Below are 26246 nucleotides of genomic sequence, written 5' to 3'. Positions count from 1 at the left end.
TCATTTTTTTGTGAGCAATGTCTTATTTGTGGCCAAAACAGAAACCAAATCGAAAACTTCCCATCTAAGTTAACGATACTTCTAATGGAAATAATAGCATTGCAATTTGCATAAAATTAACATAAGATCTCATCTCTCATCTTAATAGATTTTATTAATAAAATATTTTGTTACGCAACTTTATAATTGAAAGCAATTTATAGTAATGATTGTTTGTCAAGGAAACACGCATATTTAAAACATGATAAGGTGGTGACTTTGTAATCCTATTTACATTATACAGGTTGTTATTTAATTTTGTTCTATGTAAGCTTTATGTAAGTACCATATTCTCAATTCTAATAATAATCATCATAAAACAGTTTTGTTAATATCGATATCATACACTAAAGTAGTGTTTTTTATTTGTCTATTAGAAAAAGATGCGAATTTTATAGAAGCCGGCATCTTGGTCATAACCTCAAAGCCCCAACCAGGAAGACAGAAGGGGACCGCGCAGCCGCTCAATGTTGTCACGCATGCGTGTCATCGTTTCACCAGACAAGAAACCATTAGCAGTTCACAAAGCAGGAGAACCCTCGACCGCTCGCACCAAGTCATCGAGAGATTAATGTTACGCGATATTTTCATTTTTTTATAACGAAGTACAACAAAACACTAGTGAGAACGAGCATGTGATTTGATACCAAGTGATACTTAATAAACTGAGTAGTGTTCTCCATATTTCAACATGTACAAAACGGTGCGTCATGGCGAAAATAGTCTTCAATATACCATTCTTCCGCAAACCGAAGAAGTTTTAAACAACAGTGGACTTAAGGGAAAAGGTCGTGATTACAGCCCCTCAATTCATGTGCGTCGCTCTAGGAGGAGATCGACTTTAAAATATGTTTTAATGGTGATTTTAGGAACAATCATCGCTCTGGCTCTCGCTTCCGTTCCTCTTTATGTTATGAATGGTGCGTTGTTCGCTCGAAGATTGCAGTTCGATCACCATGACACCACCACTGCGCCTCTTTCACCGGGAGGCAGAGAGATTATTCGATCTCGAAAAAAGGAACTAAAAATGTCACCAGAAATAATCACTGTTAAACCTAAAGAAGATATTAGTACTACAATAATTCCCACTACAACTACATCGACAACAACGACTACCCAACTTCCTAGCACCGTAACAAGTGAAAAGGTAACGACACCGCCTTGGACAATGCCTGCTTTAAGATCTTGGAAGTCGTCTGCTTCGTCGACCGCACTCCCGCAACTACCGACAGAGGATATAGAACGAATCCCATTAATCGGCACACCTTCTGGCAGTGTGCGCCTTTTGGATCATTACATGTCTATGAGACCATGGGATAAAGACATAATTATAAGACCCACAGTCACATCAGAACCCATAACGATACGCAACGTTTTCAACTACTATTCTCGTGCATTTAATCCTACGGAAAAAATAAATACAGACCGTGCAAAAGTATTCGATGACGTATTGATTACGACCAAAGCTACACCAATACAGACATCAACCACAAGTGATATAACCAGCACAAGTGAACGATCTAAATTTAAAGACTTGAAAGATACGTTACTATCCGTAGACGACGACGATGAATTTAAAGAATCATTAGAGGTGGACGAGGTATTTTCACTACCACCATTAAAGCCAGATTCTGCTGTGCCAAGTTCGGATTCCGACGAAGTAACGGTGTCGAAGGCAACTGATAACGGATGGTACGGAGCGAGGTGGCCTTTCGTCGATTCTTCAACTTACTTCCAATGGCCAGTCAATGTAAGTGTCGAACGTTCGTGTAATACGTTTATATAACGTAAAATTTATATTTGCGTGAGCTCATATTGCATGATTAGTGAAACGTAATCCCTAGTAATAAATACGTAATATAAAAACGTAAAAATTATAATTCTAAGCTGTTATTTAATATTACGCAGTTGTTTTAAGTAACAACACCAACGGCAATACATCATCTGTTTTAATTATAGCTTTGTTGTATGTGAACATTTACAGTGTGGGCATGTTGTAGAAACGCTTCAATTGCAAAAAGATAAGTGTCCGAGTCACTTTCCTAGCGTTAAGTGCAAAGCTGTCGTGACTTATGATTAATTCAATGGAATATTTTTAACTACATGTATGAGGCTACGACTCCGTCGATAAATGTGATGAATGTCGAATAAATTACTCCTTTTAAGTAGAATGAAAGCTTACTTAATGCAAGTGGAGGCGATACATGAAGATAAAAAAAATACTTAATTATAACATGGATATTAGATTTAAAGATATTAAACGGCTTACTACCAAAATGCTCTAAAAATCTCTTCGAATGATAATATTATAGATAATATCATAATAGATTAAATTATTACATATCGACTAGCATAATTAATTAAACCTAGCTAGTTACCTACCTACTCTTTTCTATAAACATCCTAGATAACGTACAATACTGAAAAAAAAAATATTTGCTCTACATTTTTAGGGCTAAATTTAATATGTATTATATAATATTGTGCGTGTTTCTAGTATAATCGTCAAACAAACTTGTGTTTAAATTATAGGTACTTGGCTCGTATTATATCTCACACTAAATTACAATCAAAATTTAAAAGGTTAGTAGTACATACTTTGAAAAAAGAAACAGTTGCCCGCGCCGCGCACGTCTGCGTCACTTAGGTTCTATGCTTAGGTTTTAGAACGTCAACGTTTCTACTGACCGCATAGTCGTTACATTCATAAAATTAGTTAAAATTAGTAAACTATAAAAAACATCGATGATATTCCCAATTAAATCGGAACAAATACGGATCGGACTGAGATATTGTTCCGAACCAAGAATTGACACGTTCGATCAACATAAAACTTATAAAAATGCTTTTATCTAATTCCTTTTACAGTGTTTTCATTATTTTTCATTCTGCAGGGACCTGGGGACAGTTTATTACTACCGCTGCTGACTGCCGCTTTGTCATCTATGACCTTCGTTTTACTACTTGCTCTAGCAATAAAGTTACGAAAAAGAAGCAGTCATTCTTCGGCTCAGCTTGGGGTATGTGCTTTTGTATAATTTGCATTAAGGTCAATATTGTTACACAAAATTTTAATTTGTGATCGGACGTTAAATTGGTGTCAACGTAACATTTGAACCACGCCGAATGTTAAATATGTATAATTTTAATGTTATGATGTCCTTAAACTCATGAATGTTTATACATATTTTTGGGCAATAGTTAAGTGTGTCAATAATAACTGTGCTCTAAAAACAACACACTCATTAATTATTTAATAAAAATATGAATTAAGTAAAAATCGTGAAGGTTAGTCTCTATCTGACATTTAAATTCAAGAATCTGTAAATACCAATACTAATGTTATTCCAGACCGTAATCTATGCGTATACGGCCAACCTTATCAGTCGAGCTGGATAAAGAAAAGGACCCAAACATCGAGCGTACTAATGACACAATAATTAACTCGCTACATTTGTTTCAGAAGTTAACCGCCGAATTACAGACAGATGACAACACTAATTTATTGCAAGCTGAAAATCCTGAAGAGACGGAGGAGTGAGCCGGCTGGAATTGCTTTTTATTTTATTTAAGTCCTATGCACATATTAAGGAACTCTAAAAGATAATCCCAAGCTTAAAATTATATAAAATAACACAGTATTTATTCCAAATATGTAAAAATCAATCATGAAAACTAGTATTAGAAAATTATTACCTACTCATATCCATGTAACTGTTAATTAATATTGTCAATAATTACATGATTACGTTTCGAGTATGCAAATGTGCGACCTTTCCTCAATTGTGCATAAGACGTGAAACACCTTGTAATAATTTTGCGGCTATATTAAGGGTACTGACAACTGAGCTACGTCTTACCGAACCGTATATTACCTTCTAGTGCCTATTGTTTGTATTTCAAATCAACAGATATTTTCAAAGAAAAGAAATTGTGCTCATAAATTTATTTAGACTGAAATATTAATGCCAAATTAACTATTATAACTGGCATTTATAATCATTTAAAATTTCCCAAAAAGTAACACGACTAAACATGAATATGTACTTCCATTATTTTCAATCTCCTCTCTCAAACTAACCAATACTTATATTAGAACTATTATAGCGTTCATGAGCTTTTAGTCACTAACATTCTCAATGAGTCTTCGTTCACACATCCCTCATATCTCTTAAAGCTAATTAATATCTTGTCAGTATTAATAAATTAATGTGAATGTTTATTTTTAATATAATCGATATTAGGGTAAGATTGGCGTCGCTCTACTTATATTGAAATCATTAATAGTCCTTGTTCCAATGCCCGAACAAACGAACAATAAGAAAAAACACATTATTATTTTATACAAATAGCGGTTTTATTGATATCCTTTTTTATTGAATATATTATGAGCATTGAGAACAAGCGCTATATTTCGCTTTATGTTGTAATTTATTATTTTAATAGATATAAGACTGATGTAGGGTTTCGTTACGTTCGATACGTTGAACCTATTTTTATAAAAGGCATATTTATTTTCTTCTGTGTGCTTCGGTGTTAGTTATAAGGGGTGTAATATCATACTATACATATATGTATCAAGAGTGGGCTACATGTGATATCGTGGAGGTAAAGGCGAGTAAAGGAATTGCAGGGCACTGTTTTAAATCGTGATAATCAAACACCAAACATTATGTAACACGCTAGCGATAGTTCATAATCACAGTATCATGATGCTAGCGAAATTTTATATCATATTATATCGCACACGAATATATTGATAGCTGTTTATTTTGAACCGGCTTATTTGTCCAATAGTTTGTCGGAACCGTATATTTATTTTGTGCTAAAACACTATGTACATAAATAATGATATAATAAATTATGTTTTCCCACTTAAATGATGTCTTATTTCCATAAAATATATTTTTCTTCGAAAGAACGACTGTAAAAAATAAAAACCGCCAGCATATGAAGGTATTACATACTGGTCGTAATTGCCGATATAATAAAACATTATAACGTAAATTAACTTTTTAAAACCAGAAATGAATAAAACAAAGTTCTTATTTTCTTAATTGACTTATATTACAGAAAATCCCAAATATTGCAGCATTTTAACAAAGTAAATAATATTTTTAATCATAAATTAAAAATAATTCTATAACTAAGTAATTCAACTTAATTATACACAATGTACACGTTACCTTAATATATTACATTTTAATCCATTTAAATCAAGGCGCAAACGTACCAACTGTAAAAAATATCTCCTAATAATTTGTGAAGGCAAACGCTTCAAATTCGTCCAGAAACAATTATTTGTTAAAAGTTCTTCTATAATATATAGCAATGATTGTGTTATACTTGTAACAAAAATCATACCTACAAAAACGCAGTTAATGAAAATTCGAAGGTAAAAATGTGGTCTTGTTTCGTTTAACTCAATAATGGCTGATTCTATTATAACGAAAAAGAAACACGCCCAAATATGATTTAATAATACATGATTAAATAGCAGCTTTTTGTTATGCTACTTGATAATTTTAATTCATTTAGGGCTGATTTTTCAATCCTTTGATTAAAACTTATTCGTCGTATAACGTAACGTAACGTAATTTAAACTATGCAATAGCCAAGTAGCTTAAAAATGTATTCTAATTGCCCGTATGTGACAGTTTACAGGTGACATTTCAATATTATCGTGTAGGTAATAGGTACTTTATTGGACGAGTAAGTTTTAACCAAGGATTGAAAAATCGGCCCTTATTGGAAAAAATAATGTCCTTATAATTTTAATGGAGATGCTTTTTTAATTACCTATATACTCCAATTGGTTGTATCCAGTAATAATAGAATCAACCCTATTTAAAGTGAATTATAAATCCTACTATGAATTAATGTCTAAGTTTCATAAAAATGTATGAAATAATTCAACTATGAACTCGATCTTTAGCACCTATTTTCATCTACAGTAATAAAATGCGTATTGCGTACTAATTGAGGGTAAACTATTATATCAAATGAAACTATAAGAATGAACTTTTGTGCTCAAGTTATTATTCCTACTTTTTTTAATGTGGTTATGATTAATAAAATAATTCAACCATATCATTATAAACGCGATTGGAAGACGGGTTTCATAAAATTAATAACCGTTCACTTTCCCTTTAAAAATACACACTTCGTTTTTTTTTCGTCATCGATCTTGCTTCATTTCCAATTTGAAATACCTACTAATCTTAAATAATAAGTTAAAATATATCACAATAAATAATTTATTTAATGTGTACATCCGAATATACAAATCGTTATAAATACATAACGTTTCGCCTCGACCTTAAATAAAAATTTTCTCTATTTACAAAATGCTCAATTCAACCAATAAATATGGAATATAGAAAATATCAATTTAATTTAATTTAAATTATATTGGCCTAATGTATTAATTTACAAAAACTATATTTCTTTACATTTCGAAATTAAATAGTTTCAGAGATTTCCATATTTAATGATTAAAACTTACTTTTAAACTAATCACACAATCGCTACATGTTAAAATTTTGTCTTGAAATTTATTCCTCATCCCAACGAATCCGAACATTCTTTTTATTAAATATTATTTACATGGATTCAAAAAGTCGACGATTATTAGGTGTTTTTATTTTCGTTAAACACGATTACTCGATAATTCTAAAGCTTGTTCATATAATTTGGCATGGCAATATCTATCAATTTAAAAACTATACTGACATTGATCCTCGGACTGAAACCAATTATTATGAAATTAAAAAAGTCAGCATCTGTATATTAAATAGATATTCTAATTATATAATATCTATTGAACATGCATGCGAATTTCACAATTACTTTGAAATCAATCACATTATTAACTTTTACTCTTATCAATAATATCTACTGCAAATACACCGTAAATCGACGACTTCAATCTTTACTTTTGAATCACCAATCACACCATTCGACTCCTCTTTCTGTATATATTTAATTCGACGTTATTTCACGGTGATATTATTTATCACTGTGATTTGTCATTCGACGTTATTTATAACAGTGTTATTTCACATCTTATTTATAACAGTAAAATCACGGGTTTGGATTAGCCGGTCTCAATAATCGCGCCAAAACATGTCGACCGCCGACGAGTTTCAACTGTTGTCCGTCCATTAGTACACTTCGAACGCCGCTAGATGTCGCTACTGATGTATTTGTGACTGCACCCTGTAAAAATATAGGTTTATTTATATTAAATATGTACATTTTTTAATATATTTGTTCTATGGGTTGCAAAAGTAATTTTGAGATCAATATTGCATGCCTATCTATATACAAGAATTTGTAAAATTTACTCTTAATAATAATTAATTAAAATTCTTAAAAGAACTTCATATTTTTAACTGCTATCTATAATATTTTTACATTTAGAGAATATTTCAGTGTGTAATCTTGGTAGGTATTCTATAGACGTATTAACAATCAATTCAAACTTAAGATCGTTCATGTCCTAGAATCTGACTATAGCCGAAAATGCTGATTTCAGAAGTACGAAAAAGTATGACTTATTATGTTTTTAGCAATTATACTATGCTTTATAATACTTTATATTATTATTTGCCACTTCATAATTTGTTTCTTGGCTGAAAAACATTCTACATTTTGTGTATAGTTTTTCCATTATAAGGGTTTTTTCACATGCCGTTTTTGGAATTCATGGTCGAAGCTTTATGCAGACGCCACATATTAGTAAAATTATTAGACTCCCGTCTGCTTTGACGATATATTTCAATTAAGCGATTAATTTACTACTACTTGGCTGAAAAAATACTCCAATATATTTAATTTTCATTCAAAAACAATCCATTCAAACACACATATTTTTGTAGGTTTTCGAAATAATTGTAGACTGGGGTAGAAGCCTTTAAAAATAATAAAAAGATGAAAAAAATCGCAGTCGGATGAAACCCATTAGAAAAGGAGGGGAATATGATGAAAATAAAAGGAAAAATAAATTACGGTCAATCCGAGTTCGGGAAGAGGGAGGGGGGAGCTTTTAAGAGAAAAAAATGGTCTCTCTCGATTTCCGACTAAACTACAAGTCCTACGGAAAAAAGTTCAATGGCAAAGTTGTAGGTAATAAAAAGTTCTACAACTTTTGTATTCACAATTTTTTCACATAACCTCAAAATTTAATTGAAAAATTCAAAAAACCAAGTTTTTGGTTTTTTATTTTTAACTACTTCAAAATTTATTTTTTTTCTACGAAATTTGGTGGAAACTTACTTTATTATGTCCTAAATACACTGTAATTTATTTGATTGAAAATACTTATTTTTTCGCCTTATTTTGAATTAATACCAAAAAAACAACCTAATTTTCAATCGAAAAGTCACCCGTCAAAATATCAGCATTTTTCAAAAACTTGGGGAGCCTTTTATTCATTGAAATCTCTACTTTCATATGGTGTAAAAAAAATAAACACCACCATAGTAAATGTTCTCAGGAAATGCATACAAAAAGTGTGATAATGAGCTTTTACTAAATCAGACACACTTCTCGAACTCTATATCTTCTCTTGTATCAGCTTTTCGGTAATATTTCAAAAGAAAAAACATTATCTGTTCTAAGTATAATATTTTACAGTATATTCAAAAGCAAAATGATGTCGATAAAAACATTTCAGGTAGTTTGAGAAGTGTGCCTGATTTAGTAAAAGCTCATTATCACACTGTTTGTATGCATTTCCTGAGAACATTTACTATGGTGGTGTTTATTTTTTTTTACACCATATGAAAGTAGAGATTTCAATGAATAAAAAGCTCCCCAAGTTTTTGAAAAAAGCTGATATTTTGACGGGTGACTTTTCGATTGAAAATTAGGTTGTTTTTTTGGTATTAATTCAAAATAAGGCGAAAAAATAAATATTTTCAATCAAATAAATTACAGTGTATTTAGGACATAATAAAGTAAGTTTCCACCAAATTTCGTAGAAAAAAAAATAAATTTTGAAGTAGTTAAATATAAAAAACCAAAAACTTGGTTTTTTGAATTTTTCACCTAAATTTTGAGGTTATGTGAAAAAATTGTGAATACAAAAGTTGTAGAACTTTTTATTACCTACAACTTTGCCATTGAAGTTTTTTCCGTAGGACTTGTAGTTTTGTCGGAAATCGAGAGAGACCATTTTTTTCTCTTAAAAGCTCCCCCCTCCCTCTTCCCGAACTCGGATTGACCGTAATTTATTTTTCCTTTTATTTTCATCATATTCCCCTCCTTCTCTAATGGGTTTCATCCGACTGCGATTTTTTTTTGTTTCAAAAATTATCTACTCTAGTCTATTGTGCGTGATTTTTGTTTAAAAATGCGTGGTATTTTTTATTTTGTTTGTGTCTACATTAGTAAGTGTATAGTATTTAAGAATATTACCTATCATGAATTTTTAGGAAACAAATGTGTATTTTTATTACAAAGAATTATTTAAAATTGCTCTAAATACGGCTTGAAATGAACTCGCGCCACAGTATTACAATATACATTATCGTAATACTGTGCTCGCGCTCAGTAACGGCCGGTTACTACCTATATTTCTTGCTCTGTGGCATGTCTGTGGCCGGTACGCGTTGAATGGGAGTAACGCTCTTAATACTTTCTTATAATTCGATGTAGAAAAGTAATGCTGCATATTTCATACCCTAAATTGTACCTTTATGGTTTATTTATTAATAGTTCTGGTGCATTTATAATACATATTTCATTGCAATTTACTGTAATCATCTCAATAAATACTACTATTATTGTATTTTTATTTCCAGAGACAAAATTATATCCGTGCATGCCATCATAAAGATATCAAAGCCTCTGTTAAGTATGAATTTTGGTTAGTTTTTTGCATGCATAGTTTTACATTCGTGCAAATTAGTGCGCACTCAAATATTTCAATAGCATGCAAATATAAATGATCACCTGTTGTATTTTAATCCCCTGCGCCAGTTTAACCTGATGTATGGGATTCACCTATAAATTTATAATCAATTAAAACACGTAGTTTTTTTATTCTTTCTGCAGCCTAAATTTATGGCTATGTATTAATATATTTTAATTGTACAGATTCTCCTTTGGAATGATGATAAATTTTAAGATTAATAAAGAGCTTTATTTTATTATTGTATGTATTTACCTGTTGTAGTTTTAAAACTGGAGCTGATGTGGTGGACGTCGTAACTGTTTGTGCTCCTGTAATATAAATCCACGTTACGACTAGATGTTACTCCAAACAATTCATATTATATTCTTGTCAATTACGATTTTTTTGCTTCGAATAATCACAATCGATATGTTGATCCTATATTATGGGTTTAATGGAGTAGTAAATGCTGCATCATAAATTTAAATTATACTTGCATTTAGTAGAAAATATCTAAATATTGTTCACAATATTTTATAGGCAGTTTTTCCTATTGCTTAATCTACTTAAATATTAATTATTAAATACAAATTATTGCACTCACCAATATTGCTTATAACGATAGTCTGCGACGTCGGTGCCCCACTACTCGCCGGTACTCTTATGGCGCTCCCATCACTTTGCTATAAAACATTATATTATTAAACTGATGTCTATAAAACTTGTGTGAAAAAGTTATAAGCCATAAGTTTGATGCCTGTGAGAAAAAAAAAACATAAACAGCTTTCTAAAATGTAAATTTTCACCAATTTTCTTATTATGATGTGTTCTGCAATCAGCGGTTTAACACGGCCAAAATACTTGAAGTCATTTCAATAATACAATCTTGAGAAAATGTCCGTCAAACCACACCACTAATCTCAAACCTCGTTCTAAACTCAAACTCAAACTCAAACATTTATTTATTCAATTAGACTTCTTCTAGAAGCACTTTTGAAACGTCATTAGGTACATATTTTTAACATTTACCACCGATTCGGAAAGCAGTATCTAAGGAGAAGAATCGGCAAGAAACTCCTTAGTTGCTCTTTTTAATCATGTCAGATTTAGAATTTAATTTTACAAATTATATATGACGGGAGAAGGGCCCAAAGGCTATTTTTAAAAGAGTAACGTCAGCAATTCTGACGTCACCATCATCAGAGCAGGCGCTCATACTCGAAGTAGAACGCCCGTTGGTATTTTACTGCCTTTTTAATCTACGTGGAAATTATAGAGAGAGCTCCGAACGCTCCGACGGCCGGCGAGTGAATGTGCTCTGTGCCGTCGGGCGATCGCATTTAAAGCAAACAATGACTCACAAGAATTAGTTTGAGTGTTGCCACTCGAATTTTCACAATTAATTTTCATCAGTTTTAACAAACATTAATTATTTCGTTAATTTAATTATTTCATTAGTGGTTGATTAATGAATCAACCACTTATTTAAAAAGATCAAAGTAAACTTTAGCTAGTTATAATTATTTAGTAGTTTGAGGGTAGTCGTTTATCGTCGTTGCGCCGACATATAATTATGTAACATCATATAAATAATAATAATAATAAATACACTTTATTTAGCACCAAATAAAAACAGACAATATAACAAAAAGAAAAAGACAATATAATATAAAGCCAAAAAGGCGGCCTTATCGCTACTGAGCGATTTCTACCAGGCAACCTATGGGTAGGATTTTGAATTAAAAAGGGGAAAAACAATAGGTGGTGCAGTAATGAAAATTTAATTATAATATATTTAAACCAAAACATATATTATAGTAATATGCCAAAGATATCTCACGCTCACCTGCAGTATAATATTGTGCAGCGGCTTGGACGTAAGTAGCACGGGTCGCGCGAGTCTTGTGGCGGGAGACAACACACGTACCCCACGACCACGCCCAGCGCCCACCCCCACGCCCACCCCACCTCTACCCATTACACCCTCGAGAGATATCATTTGACCCTGCAAATTGGAAACAGAACAAGGGCTGGAAATCAAACCTTCTCAAGTAAAAGATACGGGAATAATTCAGAATTATGTATGCCAAACAGTCAAATTATTGAAGTGAAAACTTCTTTAGCGGCGTTGGGTATAAAATCTTAAACTCGCGTCAGGACACGTGACCTGATCGAAAAAGCGTAAGAGCGTATACGCACTATGCGGGTAGCCGCATTGCGGGTAGCCGTCCGGCTGACCGCAATCACAATTATGTACGTAATATTCATTTCTATGCGCACTGCGATGCGGCTACCGCAGACCGCACAGTGCGCATAGAAATGAATATTACGTACATAATTGTGCTTGCGGTCAGCCGGACGGCTACCCGCAATGCGGTTACCCGCATAGTGCGTATACGCTCTAAGACGGATGGATATCAAACATGCTCAACGTTAATAATCAAGTTTTCACTTCTGCCGGCACTCCCAGAGTGCAACCCGTCTTTTTTACGTTACATTCGCGATTTAGATTTCGTAACAATGTTGTTACAAGCTAAATATTGCGCAAATGATATATCATTGTTTTATTATTATATTTTTTTCGTCTTTAAGTTTACTAGATTTCTTGCTTGACGTGAAAACAAAAATATCTTGACTAATATTAAAATAACTCACTTGTGCATTAGTTAAAAGTTTTGCCACAATCGGTTGATTCGTCTTCTCTCCTGTGGTTTGAGTTCTTACTACTTGAGCTATGGACTTCGGCGTCTGATTGGCCAATTGCAAAGTTTGTCCACTAGCCAATTGTAAGGTTTGCCCACTAGATAACTGAACCGTCTGACCACTAGATAATTGTAAGGTTTGGCCACTCGGCAATTGTACCGTCTGACCCCCAGCCAACTGAACTGTTTGATTACCTATATGTACAGTTTGCGAACCCAACTGAACGCTCTGGTTTGCCATTTGAACGTTCTGCGTATTCAACATCGTTTGTATGTTATCGCTGGCCAATTGAACCGTTTGGCCCGAAGGTAGTTGAACACTTTGTGTAGGCAAAACGCTTTGACTTGCCACTTGAACGCTCTGTCCGCTTGGCAATTTCACCGTATGTCCAGTAAGTTGAACACTTTGGCCAGCTAATTGGACCGTTTGTCCCGCTATTTGTACCGTTTGGCCAGTCAATTGAACTGTAGAAACTGGAATTTGAACTGAATTGATCGGTCGGACGGTTGGCGATTGCGGTCTCGGACTGGTATTCTTTTGGGCAACGGCTCGGACTGCTTGTACTGTTTGTGGGGAGGCCAATTGGACAGTTTGACCGCTCGGTAAGCGAACGCTATGCGTTGGAAGTTGTAAGGAGGAGAGTTGTAGGGTGTGTCCCGATAATTGAACCGCTTGGCCACCAGCTAATTGGACCGTTTGATTGGATAATTGCACTGTTCGACCGCCGGCCAATTGCACCGTTCGAGTCGTGATCGATGTCGTGACTACTGTGGGCGAACTGCTCACTACATTTGTGACATTTGGTGTACTCTAAAACAATAAATTCCTTTTAATAACAAAACATGCAATAAAATATATGTTAAACTGGTTCGAATTCTAAGTTTTAAATATACCTGTGCGATCGTTGTTACACATGATGTCCCCGGTAACGACGGTCGTTTCTTTGCTGTTGTTACTGCTACAAATAAAATGACATAATTATATTATATCAATATTCATTTTTTACGTAAATTAAAATAATTTTATATAAATTATAGTAAATTTTCACTTACGTTGTGTCATAAGTGCCCGTGGTGATATGAGAGATTTTCCCGATGAGGGTGTGGCTGGACTTAATACTCTTACAACCCCTCGTCTCGCGTTTGATGGTAGCTGGATGGATTAAATTTTTATTAATGCATTTTATATTATTTTTTTTATAAACAATTACAATAAATTTTTGTTCATTTTATACATGTCGTAACTTTTTTGTGTGCCAACAATAATAAACTTTTCTTATAATTATATGAATTTAATTTTAACTCTATTGTGTCATTTTATCTAAAATCCGTGTCAAGTGTTTTACCTGTGCAGAAGGTGTGCATACAGTGACCGCAGAAACCGTAGCAGTAGTTTGTACAGCCGGTGGTCTTATTAATAAAGACCGAGTGACTTGTGACACCTGAAATAAATAAAATATTGAAAAGACAATTTATAAAGAATGGCGAGATTATGTATAAATTAGACCGCCACGAGTACATGGTATACCTATGAAAAAAAAAATGTGTGCGTGTACTAGTGTACACACGTACGAAGTGAAACTTCTTTATGACCTTATTTTTCAAAAAATAATTTACTATATGCAACTTTACAGAAATACGTCGAATCACGTGTGGTAGGGATAAGAAAAAGATGGCGCGTAACGGAAAAATGTTACACTAAATTTTTTTCCAACCCCGATAAAGAAGTTTCACTTCAAAACTATTTTAATTACCTTGGAGGTTTGAATGACTGAATTCTGTTGATGCGCCGTGGAAACACTACTTTGTATCAATGTTGGTAGAACTGTAGATACTTGCGGTGCAGTAGACCCTGATGCAGCCACCTGTAAATTTTAGTAATTGAAGATATAATAAACAAAAGTGATTATCATTAGGTGATCATTTAGAAATGTAATATAAAAAAATTACAAAAATATTAAAATCAACAATATTACATAAGTAAGAACTTACCGAAACCTGCGACGTTTCGATCTTCGGTAAGGACTTTTGCTTAACCATTGGCGATCGCTGTGGAGAAGCTACTGCAGACACATTCGTAAGTGACTCACTGGACTGCGAATTTTTAACTTGTATGAGATTTGGTTTTGGCGACTGTACACTTTGCTTCGGCGATTGCACACTTTGCTTTGGTGACTGTACACTTTGCTTCGGTGACTGCACACTTTGTTTCGGTGACTGTACACTTTGCTTTGGCGATGGAACACTTTGCTTCACTAACGGCTTCGACGGCATAACGCTCTGTTTCGTCTTAGGTTTTGGTGTAAGTAGACTTGTTTTTGCTTGTGACACTGGCTTTGCTTGATTAATTTTGATGACGTTCGGCGTTTTCGGCTGTGGTGTCTGCTTTGGTTGTGGGGACTGTTTTATAACGGTTTTCGGTCGTTGCGGTGTGGGCACCAGTTTCGGTTTCGGTTTCGGTGTGAGCGGTTTCGGTTGCGTGGCTTGTGTGGCTTGCATAAGCAGTTGAGCGGAAGATAATTGCGGCAATGAAGTTGAGGACCCGCTATCATCGACGTCTACGTCACTGTCGGAAGCGTTGTCGACGACTTCCTCCATGCTACCAACTTCTAACTCCATCTAAATTAACCGTTTTGGTTTCAGTAATTTTAAATTAATTAAATGCTATTGTTTTGATAAATGACAAAAAATATCAAAGATATTATAGTCCTTTTCACCTATGATGATTCCTGTGACACTTCATCGTGTTCCAAATTACGTATTTTATGTTTAAAACGCCAAAATAATTTTAGTGCATAATATTTTTATTTTAGGCGGCATTATTACCAAAAATATAAAAATGAAACATCTTAAGCTTATAAATCAAAAACAGTATTGTTTAGTTTAATATAATGAAAAATAAAATAAAATAACACAAAAATATAATACCTACGCAATTCGTGTACATGAAATGGATCGTTGAAAAATCATAGAGTTGGAAAATCATATAATCGGCGCCCATCTTGTGATCGTTTGTCAATCGAGTCAATCGTCTATACGAGTGCGTCAGCCTTGTATACAAGTTGCATTTTTATATTGATACTTTACGTGGTATTCTGTTATTATTACTAATTGTTATTGTTGACTTTTTGTTGCTGTTGTTTGCTATTAAGTTTCCTTAGTTCATTAATAAATAATAATAATAATAAATACACTTTATTTAGCACCAAATAAAAACAGACAATATAACAAAAGAAAAAAAGACAATATAATATATAGCCAAAAAGGCGGCCTTATCGCTACTGAGCGATTTCTACCAGGCAACCTATAGCATTGTTGGCGAAATGCCGAAAAAACTAATTTAGGTACTTTATTCAAATCGATTTCATTTCCATATAAAATATTATCGATTATCGAAAACAATTGATATGATTTCAGTAAAGACATCTCTACACGTGTCAAAAATCCATGTGTCACAGAAATCATCTTAGGTGGAAAGGACTATAGATATAAATTGATATTAAAATTTAAACACATTAAATTTACTGTAAAAATAATACATTTGAATACATTTATACGTACATTAATAACACTATGAGGTGTTTGTGGAGATTGTAACGGAGGTTCTGACGCAAGTGCTTTGTTTGCGCGATTTCGGGCATTGCTGCTTTTTAACCAGTCTTCTTCGGTTCTATAAAATAATACAATTATTTTACAAATATTATACTTTTGTTACAGTAGACAGAAATAACCGCATGATAATAAAAAAGAAACTTATATGTCGTATTTTTTATTAATATTATATTCTAATAACGTAAACTTTACACTACCTATTTCTATGTAAATATGTCCAAACCGCTGTTCTCTGATCGTATTTGACGATGGGATCTCGTTTCACAGATACGAGTCGATCCAAAGCAGCCGATATAGCCGATGCCAATGTTTGATCGCTGCACGGTATTATCCATTGGGACATTCTGTTAAATAAAATAAAAAAATATTTAGAAGAGAGTAATGGAGATTGCCCAAGTTACTATGGCACTTGGTATCGCAATCAAACTTATTGTGTCAAGATGAAATATAGCTCAATTTAAAGCTTGATGTTAGTAATTTTAGAAACGATTAAAGTTTTTATGTAAATAAGCCGCAGATTGCGACAGTAAAATAAAACAATAGTGTTATTCAACACTTTAAAAAAATACTTTATCGAGTTTAAACTAACGATGAACGTTAAGTTTTACATTTATTACATAGGTAATATTTTAATTTACAAGAGAAATGTGAAAAGTAAATCGTAATAAACATTATTTCAAAATAAATAACGTCGAACAATGCGTCGAACACAATGACAGATGACGCAGGACGCTTGCAAGAGAGATAGATATATGTGTCAAAACAAAAACTTTTACTTTTATTTCTATTTATTCGGTATAATTACGACTTAATAGTGATAAATATGATCATTATAAATACAAATAGGAATTAACAATATCACAACAATTGTGACACAACTAGTATTTTACCGATTCCATACGGCGTATTTACAAACTATACATAGCCAGAACGCAACCATAGGAAACTGCTCGTGTATACTTTGTAATGCTGTTTTTAAGTTTGTTATTACAAAATATACACGAATTTTGCGTACTGATCGTGTATACTTTGTAACGCGGATGCTTGCTTCTTCGTTCCAAACTATACACGATCAGTACGCAAAATATAACTACATATACCTACTACACCACTTACGCTTGAGCGAAATAATAAATAGGCGTAGGCAATCAAAGACTTGTACAGCTATATCTATCTACTTTTATTCTTCTTGATTGATTCAGTAAAATATGGAATAAAAATATTATTAGGTTAGCTTAGAAAAATAAATAGGTAACAGATATAAGGGTTACCTATGGGTTAGGTTAGGTTCGTGTTTTTTTTAACTACACAAAAATAGCCGTCGCCTCGCAACCGTCTTCTTCTGGACTTATTAGATTCTTACATTTTAGTACTATTGTCAATTGTAAGTCGTGCAGTATAGTCGGGAACGAAGACACAAGCATCCTCGATACAAAAAATATACGATCAGTACGCAACATAACATACACAATACACATGCATTTTAATAATAGATTTCAAAAAAGCAATACAATAATATAAGCGCGAGCAATGGAAAGACGCCGCGCTTACTCCGAAACATACACGATTAGTCCGCATGCGTACTGGCGCTGTATATTTTGGAGCGCTATTCTTACTTACTTCACTACAAAGTATACGCGAGTACTTGCGTACTGCTGTTGTATAGATTGGAAGAACTTTGTGAAAAAGTTATTTCCAAACTATACGTGATTAGTTTCACACCGTTGCGTACTGGCCTTGTATAGTTTGGAAAGACGCTTCCATACGTGGTCATTAACATGTTTCAAAACACAAACTTTTACTATTATTTCAATTTATCCGGTATAATTAAGACTTAATAGTGATACATGTGTTCATTATAAATACAAATAGGAATTAACAATATCACGAATACGTGGCACAACTAAAATTTTACCGATACCACCCGTGGTCATTCTCCTTTAGTTCGGAGGCGAATTACGAGGACAGTCGAGGGACGCTACATAGCGTCGCTTTGTATCTGTAGTCTGTACTATTAGGGTGCATTTCTACCAATAATTTGTGCGGATGTGAAGCGAGGAAGCGATAGATACTATTGGTTGAAGCCGGCTGTGTACGGTGTAATGTACTCACTTGAGCAGCGTCAGTATGTCCCGCCGCGTGCCCTCCCCGTTGGGCAGCCGCGCGAGCGCGTCCCGCAGCAGCGCGAAGAAGCCGGCTGTGTACGGTGTAATGTACTCACTTGAGCAGCGTCAGTATGTCCCGCCGCGTGCCCTCCCCGTTGGGCAGCCGCGCGAGCGCGTCCCGCAGCAGCGCGAAGAAGCCGGCTGTGTACGGTGTAATGTACTCACTTGAGCAGCGTCAGTATGTCCCGCCGCGTGCCCTCCCCGTTGGGCAGCCGCGCGAGCGCGTCCCGCAGCAGCGCGAAGAAGCCGGCTGTGTACGGTGTAATGTACTCACTTGAGCAGCGTCAGTATGTCCCGCCGCGTGCCCTCCCCGTTGGGCAGCCGCGCGAGCGCGTCCCGCAGCAGCGCGAAGAAGCCGGCTGTGTACGGTGTAATGTACTCACTTGAGCAGCGTCAGTATGTCCCGCCGCGTGCCCTCCCCGTTGGGCAGCCGCGCGAGCGCGTCCCGCAGCAGCGCGAAGAAGCCGGCAGCTCTCGGGCGCTGCGCCGCCACGAGCGCCGCGCCGCCCCCCGCCCCGCCCGCGCGCACGCCGCTCGCCGGACCCACAACCGAACGGTACCTGTGAGTAATTCATAGGTTACCATTGAGATATACATATGGAGACGACACCGCCTACATCACTTATGTTCCTCTCAACATACGCCATATGGCGTAACTGCACGCTCATTTTTTATTTGTTTTAAAGTGAAACGCATCAAATATGCCTTCGTGAGTGTTACGATATTGCACAAATAATACGGAAAAATGCAAAGGAATAACTTTCATCGGTAAGTACCTAACTAGATAATAATTTTTAAAACTTAGTTAGAGCAAAAAATGGCGCACAGATTTTGTTCGTGGTGTCTCCTCCATACGTAGTACTATTATCTCAATGTAGGTTACACGCTCAGTCCGGCGTCAGTTCAGTCCATCAGTTTGATCCGGCTTAGACTGATGCCAGAATGATCGATGAAAAACACGGGTATTCTGAACCATCAGTCCGTCAGTCAACCGGTTACACGATAATTCTCCCGTCATTCTGAGCAGACTGATGGACTGAACTGACACCAAACTGAGCGTGTAACCTATGTCTAAGGAGTTATTGTAAACACATTGGCGTGCATGAACTAGATTCAACCAATAAAATGGTCATCTTAAATGTCCTAGCGACGTTATGCAGACGTCCCAGACGAATTGAAACTAGAAACGCCTATTGAAAGGCGAAAGAAGATCTTAAAATGTCTAAGCAGTGTCGTGTAGATGTTCCAGACGAGTTATATAAATTTGCCGTTTACAAACGGCGTCATCAGTTTACTCAGCAGTTTAGTTAAGTTAGGCTAAGAGGGGGTATAGAGCAAAATTACCAATCTTCTATTAGTAATTAGGTGATACGTGTAATATTCAAGTCAATTTTAATATTTTATGTTTTTGTACCTGCTAAAAATCTAGTTTCAAATATATTTTATTTTTTAGATTAATTGATCTTGAATATTACACGTATCATCTAATAGAAGATCGGTAATTTTGCTTCATACTCTTAAACTACACAGAAATAGACTCCTTGTAGACGTTTGGAAAAAGTAAACTCGGCATAATACAAATTGCTGAACATTTTTACACGCTTTATATTAGCTTCACCTGTATGTTTGTTTGTTTGTAACCGACTTCTTTGGGCGCGATTTTGACCCACTTTAAACGGCCAGATTTCGTTCAAACTTTGTAGATTTATTGAGGACCGATGACAATACAATAATTTGATAAAATTTTCTATTTTTTAGTTCGGTTTTCTATGAAAAGCGTGTTTTTTAGTTTTTTTTTTAACTATTATTATTTAAACTAATGACGCCGTAATTGGCAAAATTGCCTGCAAAATATATAAAACTACAACATGCATGTATATTAACCACCTTAGTCCGTGGTAAATATGTTCACTTTTTTTTATTTGAAGCTGCATTTACGACATTGTTTTTACTGAAAATTCATTTGGGAGACTTGTTCCTGTGCGCTTTGTTCGTTTATATGAAAAGTATTTCCAATGTATTTTACTTTTATTTAAATTTACTTGTAGAAAACTATATGTGATATTGAATTTTATTATTTAAAGTAAGTCCTAAAATATATGATATTTACCCATACTGGATGTACGTAAATGGCTTGGAAGCGGCTGCAAATCTACGTCGTTCTTGAGCCCTGAACTCAGTTATTTCGGAAGTGGTTGGCTGTCGAACAACCCAGTTTGTTGGGTACCTGCTAAAAATGTAACATATCTTTAAAATGTATAAAATATAATAAATTTGAAATACGTAAATACATATTTCAAATTTAAATCATCTTTTGCATTAATAAAATTATGTATGTATAAGTAAAAATAAATACATACCTGGGAGGCGGTGATGGCGGTGCGGCAGCCCTAAGCCACCTTTCGCACAAACGGCCCAATATTGCGTCACAATCTCGACCTGCACCTATCCATTGGTACATCTATCACAGAAATAAAATAATTTAAATTTTTCACCAAGCTTCTTCTATGAGCTCTGCCTCATTATAATCAAATGTATGGAGCCTAACTCATTATGCGACGGTTTGGCAACGCCGCCAATTAATAATAATAGAAAATTCCCGTACTCAGCTGGACACGTTGCCATTGCGTCATCGTGATGCACAGCTGTATGTTGTCTACAAAATGAAAGGCTTTTCGAATTGCGTTAAATCTTTATTAACTTTGAATTATTTTGCTTTGTTTGTAATTTGTATTTTTTATTGAGATATTTATTTAATTTTAGTGCATTCGAGGAATTCCGGATGTCAGGTAATTCGGAAAATTGTGAATACCACTACAGAGCATCGTTTTATTGTGAGTATCGTAAAGGTATTGTATGAAAATAAACGAGTTTGGTAAAAATAGCATTCATATTTGTTTAATCAGTCACTAGTTACATATTAATTTAACATTATTGCATTTACCCGTCATCCGAAATTACCCTAATGCACTATATAGATGTAGATTTGAATTGATTAACTGTGTATTTATATTTAATAAATACTTTTCTTACCTGCGTTTCAGGCATGTATTGAAGATATGGAACAAAATCATCAGGATGTGGTCCTCTCTCCCCGGCCAGAAAGTCCAAAGCTGAACTTAACTCTGAACACCAATCATCGGACACTGAAATCATTCATCATTTTGAGACTTAATTTACTAATATGTAGATGAAAATCAAATAAATGTATAATTTAATATATTTGTGTCAAATGAAGTTTTACTCCAAGTTAATAGTAATTCCTTTTGACTGTGAAATCATTGCATTTTACAAAATGCTAGGAGGAGTTTAAAGTTTAAAAAAAAAGACGGGTTGCACTCCGGGAGTGCCGGCAGAAGTGAAAACTTGATTATTAACGTTCATCATGTTTGATATCCATCCGTCTTACGCTTTTTCGATCAGGTCACGTGTCCTGACGCGAGTTTAAGATTTTATACCCATTACAGAAAAGTGCTCAACGCCGCTAAAGAAGTTTTCACTTCAATAAATGAACGCATACATAGATATGTAGTAATAGAAACTCACAATTGTACCAAGTATTGAGCGGCGCAATGGGCGATCGCATGACAGCCGCGCACCGCGCATACAACTCATGCTTGGACGCTCTATGCGCCGCCTTCGCTGGGAACAATGCGCGCACTAGCGATAGGAAATTCGCATGAGTCGTCTCCGTTAGGGCTTCGTCTTCGTCCCTCACGTCTGAGTCCACCATAACGTCCCCCGAATCATCCGCTAGCTCTACTGGTAACGCCATCATGTCTATTATTAGACGCAAATTGGGATTAATAGCAATTTTTTATTAAAGAGTTCATTTCATAGTGATAGAACAATTTTTAACAATACTTTGCACAAATAAGAAAACAATCAATTTTATAATTGATATGAGTTCGATTATTTATCACTCAAATTGTACATAAGGGATGTGGCTGAAATGACCCAAGTTTTATTTACAAGATATTTTTTCTAAATTGTACCCGTATTCTAATAATTCACAAATACTATTGTGAAAATAAATGTGGTTTCATCAATTTAAACAAAAAAAAATGAATAGTTTAGTCATTTTTTGTGGCCATTTATATTTCTATAATTTTCCAGAACAATTTATTATAAACTCAAATAAAGTATAAACTAAATTTCATAATAAAATATACAATTATAATATCTGATTGTAAAAACCGACCGATTCCATCAAGATCTTCCAGTTTAATTGGAACAGGTTGATGTATTCTTGAATTTGCCAGTCCATCTTGAGGTTCCTTCTTGATCCCATCCTCTTTTATATCATAATATCTTGAACTGAAATTTTTCAAAATAATCATTAAGTTTTGATTTTGCATTTCCAAAAACCTACATATTATGTACATATAAAGAATAAAACCTACTTTACATGATCATAATCATTTACTTCCTGTTTAATTTCAACATTATCAAGCAGTTTTTTGCAATGCCTTGGGCTGTTTGTTGGATCGAAAAATGATGAACTTTCAGAATCCGTCTCCTCTTGTTCACATTTTATCTTTATATGTGGTAAGAGTTTATTTTCAGTGCTCTCAAGGTCATCTTTAGGTTTTTTCAGAGGTAATTTAAAATCTTTAGCTTTTTGATGTATTTCTCTTTTAGTTCCTTTGCGCATCTTCTGTATAGGCATATCTGTTTTGGATCCTCCAAACATGAGTTTCTTTGCTCCATTCATTAACGCTACTCTCTGTTTGATATCATCTAAAGTAATACCAGTGGTATTTAATTCTGGATGATTCTGAGAACATAATATTTTTAGTAAGACACAGTTTAAATTGTAGCAATACAGTCTTCAATTGGATGAAATATTAAAGAAAACTAGATACAAATGATAAGTAATATTCTACTCACCAAACTCAAGGCGAAAAAAAGTACACAAAAAATAAAAAGTAATTTTAAGCTCAATATTTCTAAAATAAAATAACTATTTAATAAATAAATATGTTATGATATTATGTATAGAATAACATATAAATACAGTAGCACCTCGTTAAGTCGAACCTCGATAAGTCAAAAACCTCCAAATCTCGAAAAAATGTCTTGTTCCCTTCCCTTCAAACCCGAAAACCTCTATTACTTGAAATTTTGTCCCTCTGTTAGTCGAAATAATCACCGAGTCCCTCCAAGCCATTTTGGTACATATTTTCACTCTATACCTCGAAAAATCAAATTTGACCTCTGTATCTCGAACATAGCAACGTTTTATTTTACAACCTTTATAACTTGATGATTTGGAATTTATTACCTCTATTGTTCGAACAAAAATAAGTTACCGACTAAGAATTTGCCGACAGTGCAAGTACACTATTGTTTCTTAGAAAACATTTTAGGAGTATACAATAATAAATTTATGACTCACGTAAACACGTGTTTGCATTAAGTATCTGATGACGAATTATCGATTCAGTAGCTCATAAAACCGATACTAATAATTAAGATGACATAGAAGACGTGAATAGTACATGCGATCCATAGGTTTCCATCAAAGAGGCAAGAACCGTATTGAATACCTTACGAAATTTTATAGAGCAAATCAGTATCTCTGAAGAAGAAGAATTTTCTGCTCTTTATAGATTAGACAATGCTAGAGAACAACTAAATTATTTACAGCAATAAAAATATACTGACTTTTTTAATGCCATATTTTTTATTTTAAAATGATTTGAAATAATGTTGATTTGTAATAAATAAAAACATGTTTGTCACCTCTGCAAGTTGAATTTTAATGAACTTTACCTCTCTAACTCAAAATTTATAAGAATAAACCTCAAACTCTTTATGTCGAATCAAAATCCGCCTAAGTCGAAATCCTCCATAAGTTGAAAACTCTATTACTCGAATTTTTTGGCGTCTCCCTTGATATTCGACTTATAGAGGTGCTACTGTACTGCAATACCTCTCTGTATTGTCTCCTAGCTCTGTGAGCAGATAAAACATTCTTTAAGCAGGCTAATGAAGATGGATGTGTGACCTCAGCACCTCCCAACGTACTTGATACATTGGTATCAGCACTCTAAAAACAAAAGTTATTCAATAATACATAAAGTAGTCACTTATAATATACAGGGTGTAATCATTGAGTGTGCACAAGCGATTCTTCCGTAACTATTGCAGATATCAATCGTTTTATTTTTAAAAATTTATTATGGCCATTTTACTCATTAGGTTAAGTACTTTCGTTATCAGTTTAAAGTTTTTTGATATCTCTAATAGTTACGGAATAATCGCCTGTGCACACTTAACAATTACACCCTGTATATTATGGCATTATTAGGGCATTTAAGTTTATATATTAAAATCATAATTGATTTTTTTTTGTATGATATTAAATTACACGCCAAATTATTAAATTATTTTCTGCTAAGTTAAGCCCTGATAATATAACCAATTATATTTTTTTTTACATTAATAGGTACCTGTAATGCATTATTTCTTTTTCTCTTTTTCAAGAAATGTTCTGGAGGTCCTTCGGGATAATTTTCATCATCTGATTCTTGTCCACCCACCTCACTCCATATAGCTGCTAATTCTTCAAAATATCTATGCTTGGCCCGGACATACATTGGCTTATAATTATTTTTAGTTGATGGTTTTGGTGGTAGTAATGGCACATGAGGAATGGGGCCTGGCGGTGCAGCTTTTGCTACTGCTAATAATCTCTCTCTTGAAATTAATACTTCAGGCAATAACTTTGCATAGTAAGACTTTATCTGAAAAATAAATTTATCATCATGCTTCTGTGAATTAACAAAATGCCTTTAAATAGTAATGCATTAAGCAGTATTACCTTATGCCTTTGTTGTTTAGCTCTAGCCTTTGTCAAAAACTTCCTCATTCTGGCAATATCCGGTCTGTAGTTACCTTGCCTTAAATTTCGAAAGAAACATGTCAAGGGTGATGTAAAATGAAATGGTTCATGGTTGAATAGCATTTTTATTGTTGTTTCCTTTTCTTCCTCATCATTTTCTGAAAACGTTGGCAAGAGTTCTTTGAGGTATTCCTTATGCCTATCATCCAAACTATCCCATAATTTCATTGAGAAAAACTCCTTAAATAAAGCTGGATCTTCACAAAGATCCTGAGGTAGCTCCAAGGTTTGGCCTAAGATACGAATAGGTTCCATCAACTCTTCCTCACTATCTGAACTCTCACTGGAACTATCAGAGGAACTACTGCTGCTCTCTTCACTATAACTCTGTTCACTCTCCATCTTATCCTCCATGGTTTCACGAAGTATTGAGAACGAAGGTTAGATTATCATACAAATTAGTTTACTGCACCATACAAATGTAGTATTAACTTGCTTGAAACATTTATTTTCCTCCCATTAGACTAAAATTTCGTCTTGTTTCGTTTCTGATGTTTACGAAATACCAAACCAGTAATATAGCGATAACCAATAGAAAGCCATGGAGTTTTTAAAATAGCCGTCAAGTCTTGTCTAAAATAAAATACAACGCACACGCCAAACTGTAATGTTTCATACATAGTATGCGCCAGAACGGCACATTGCGATGAGAAAATAGCTTGACAACCAAGAACAGCGACATTTTGCCTATTCAAAATGGAATTTTAAAAACAAATCACCGATAGTCTATGGATTAATTCAGCAGTCTATATGACAATTACAGACTACAATTTTTTTTTTCTAGTTATTGTGCTGTAAAACAAGTGTAAAACAAATAAATTGATTTATCCTAAATAATCAAATTTATTATACAGGATTGGCATTTTACATAGCAATTGTAGAAGATCCCTCATTCAGATCAATAAAAATACGATTATAAAATA

At 34.1% G+C, this 26246-nt stretch overlaps 2 protein-coding genes and 1 long non-coding RNA gene across 4 annotated transcripts in view; 1 reads left to right on the top strand and 2 right to left on the bottom strand.

Annotated features, from left to right (window-relative positions):
• LOC149487073 (uncharacterized) overlaps positions 1 to 2926 on the bottom strand; it is a 43642-nt gene extending 40716 nt beyond the window's left edge. The window contains exon 1 of the long non-coding RNA XR_016315872.1: positions 2638 to 2926. This is a non-coding gene — a long non-coding RNA (uncharacterized LOC149487073). The remainder of the gene's footprint in view (positions 1 to 2637) is intronic.
• On the top strand, positions 112 to 4079 carry LOC149487072 (uncharacterized). 2 transcript variants are annotated; one of them, XM_089697293.1, is made up of 3 exons: positions 112 to 1789; positions 2934 to 3059; positions 3503 to 4079. In XM_089697293.1, exons 1-3 carry the CDS (start codon positions 731 to 733, stop codon positions 3578 to 3580), a joined length of 1263 nt encoding a protein of 420 aa, XP_089553419.1. In that variant the 5' UTR covers positions 112 to 730; the 3' UTR covers positions 3581 to 4079. The 2 variants fall into 2 exon arrangements, with proteins under 2 accessions (XP_089553419.1, XP_089553420.1); XM_089697294.1 differs by having other exon boundaries at positions 116 to 1789; positions 3506 to 4079.
• Positions 4080 to 5096: 1017 nt separating this feature from the next.
• Positions 5097 to 26005, bottom strand: LOC149487071 (uncharacterized). The gene is made up of 23 exons (XM_089697289.1): positions 25243 to 26005; positions 24872 to 25165; positions 24352 to 24468; positions 22820 to 23193; positions 22618 to 22733; positions 21963 to 22196; positions 21450 to 21562; positions 20777 to 20877; positions 20527 to 20646; positions 18800 to 18976; positions 16449 to 16595; positions 16201 to 16309; positions 14632 to 15258; positions 14394 to 14504; positions 13986 to 14081; positions 13693 to 13792; positions 13534 to 13598; positions 12593 to 13450; positions 11784 to 11942; positions 10542 to 10620; positions 10211 to 10266; positions 9997 to 10047; positions 5097 to 7257 (listed from the first exon to the last, which is right to left on the bottom strand). Exons 1-23 carry the CDS (start codon positions 25675 to 25677, stop codon positions 7123 to 7125), a joined length of 4674 nt encoding a protein of 1557 aa, XP_089553415.1. The 5' UTR covers positions 25678 to 26005; the 3' UTR covers positions 5097 to 7122.
• Between the last annotated feature and the right edge of the window lie 241 nt (positions 26006 to 26246).

Source organism: Colias philodice, chromosome 7, assembly GCF_061535455.1.
Source record: "Colias philodice isolate Cphi_HAF_F1 chromosome 7, ilColPhil1 Martin Lab GWU primary, whole genome shotgun sequence".
In the NCBI taxonomy this organism is placed as follows: domain Eukaryota; kingdom Metazoa; phylum Arthropoda; class Insecta; order Lepidoptera; family Pieridae; genus Colias; species Colias philodice.
The sequence above is the reverse complement of the archived record's forward strand: the minus strand, read 5'-3'. Positions and strand labels throughout refer to the sequence as shown.

Bases quoted from the DNA above. Each gene is read 5' to 3' on its own strand.
- LOC149487071 (XM_089697289.1), bottom strand. From the start codon at position 25,677: ATGGAGGATAAGATGGAGAGTGAACAGAGTTATAGTGAAGAGAGCAGC. The intron at 20,647-20,776 runs GTATGTATTTAT...TTACATTTTTAG, and splicing joins CCGCCATCACCGCCTCCCAG to CAGGTACCCAACAAACTGGG. The intron at 16,596-18,799 runs GTGAGTACATTA...TTTATTTAACAG, and splicing joins GACATACTGACGCTGCTCAA to AATGTCCCAATGGATAATAC.
- LOC149487072 (XM_089697293.1), top strand. From the start codon at position 731: ATGTACAAAACGGTGCGTCATGGCGAAAATAGTCTTCAATATACCATT. The intron at 1,790-2,933 runs GTAAGTGTCGAA...TTCATTCTGCAG, and splicing joins ACTTCCAATGGCCAGTCAAT to GGACCTGGGGACAGTTTATT. The intron at 3,060-3,502 runs GTATGTGCTTTT...CATTTGTTTCAG, and splicing joins ATTCTTCGGCTCAGCTTGGG to AAGTTAACCGCCGAATTACA.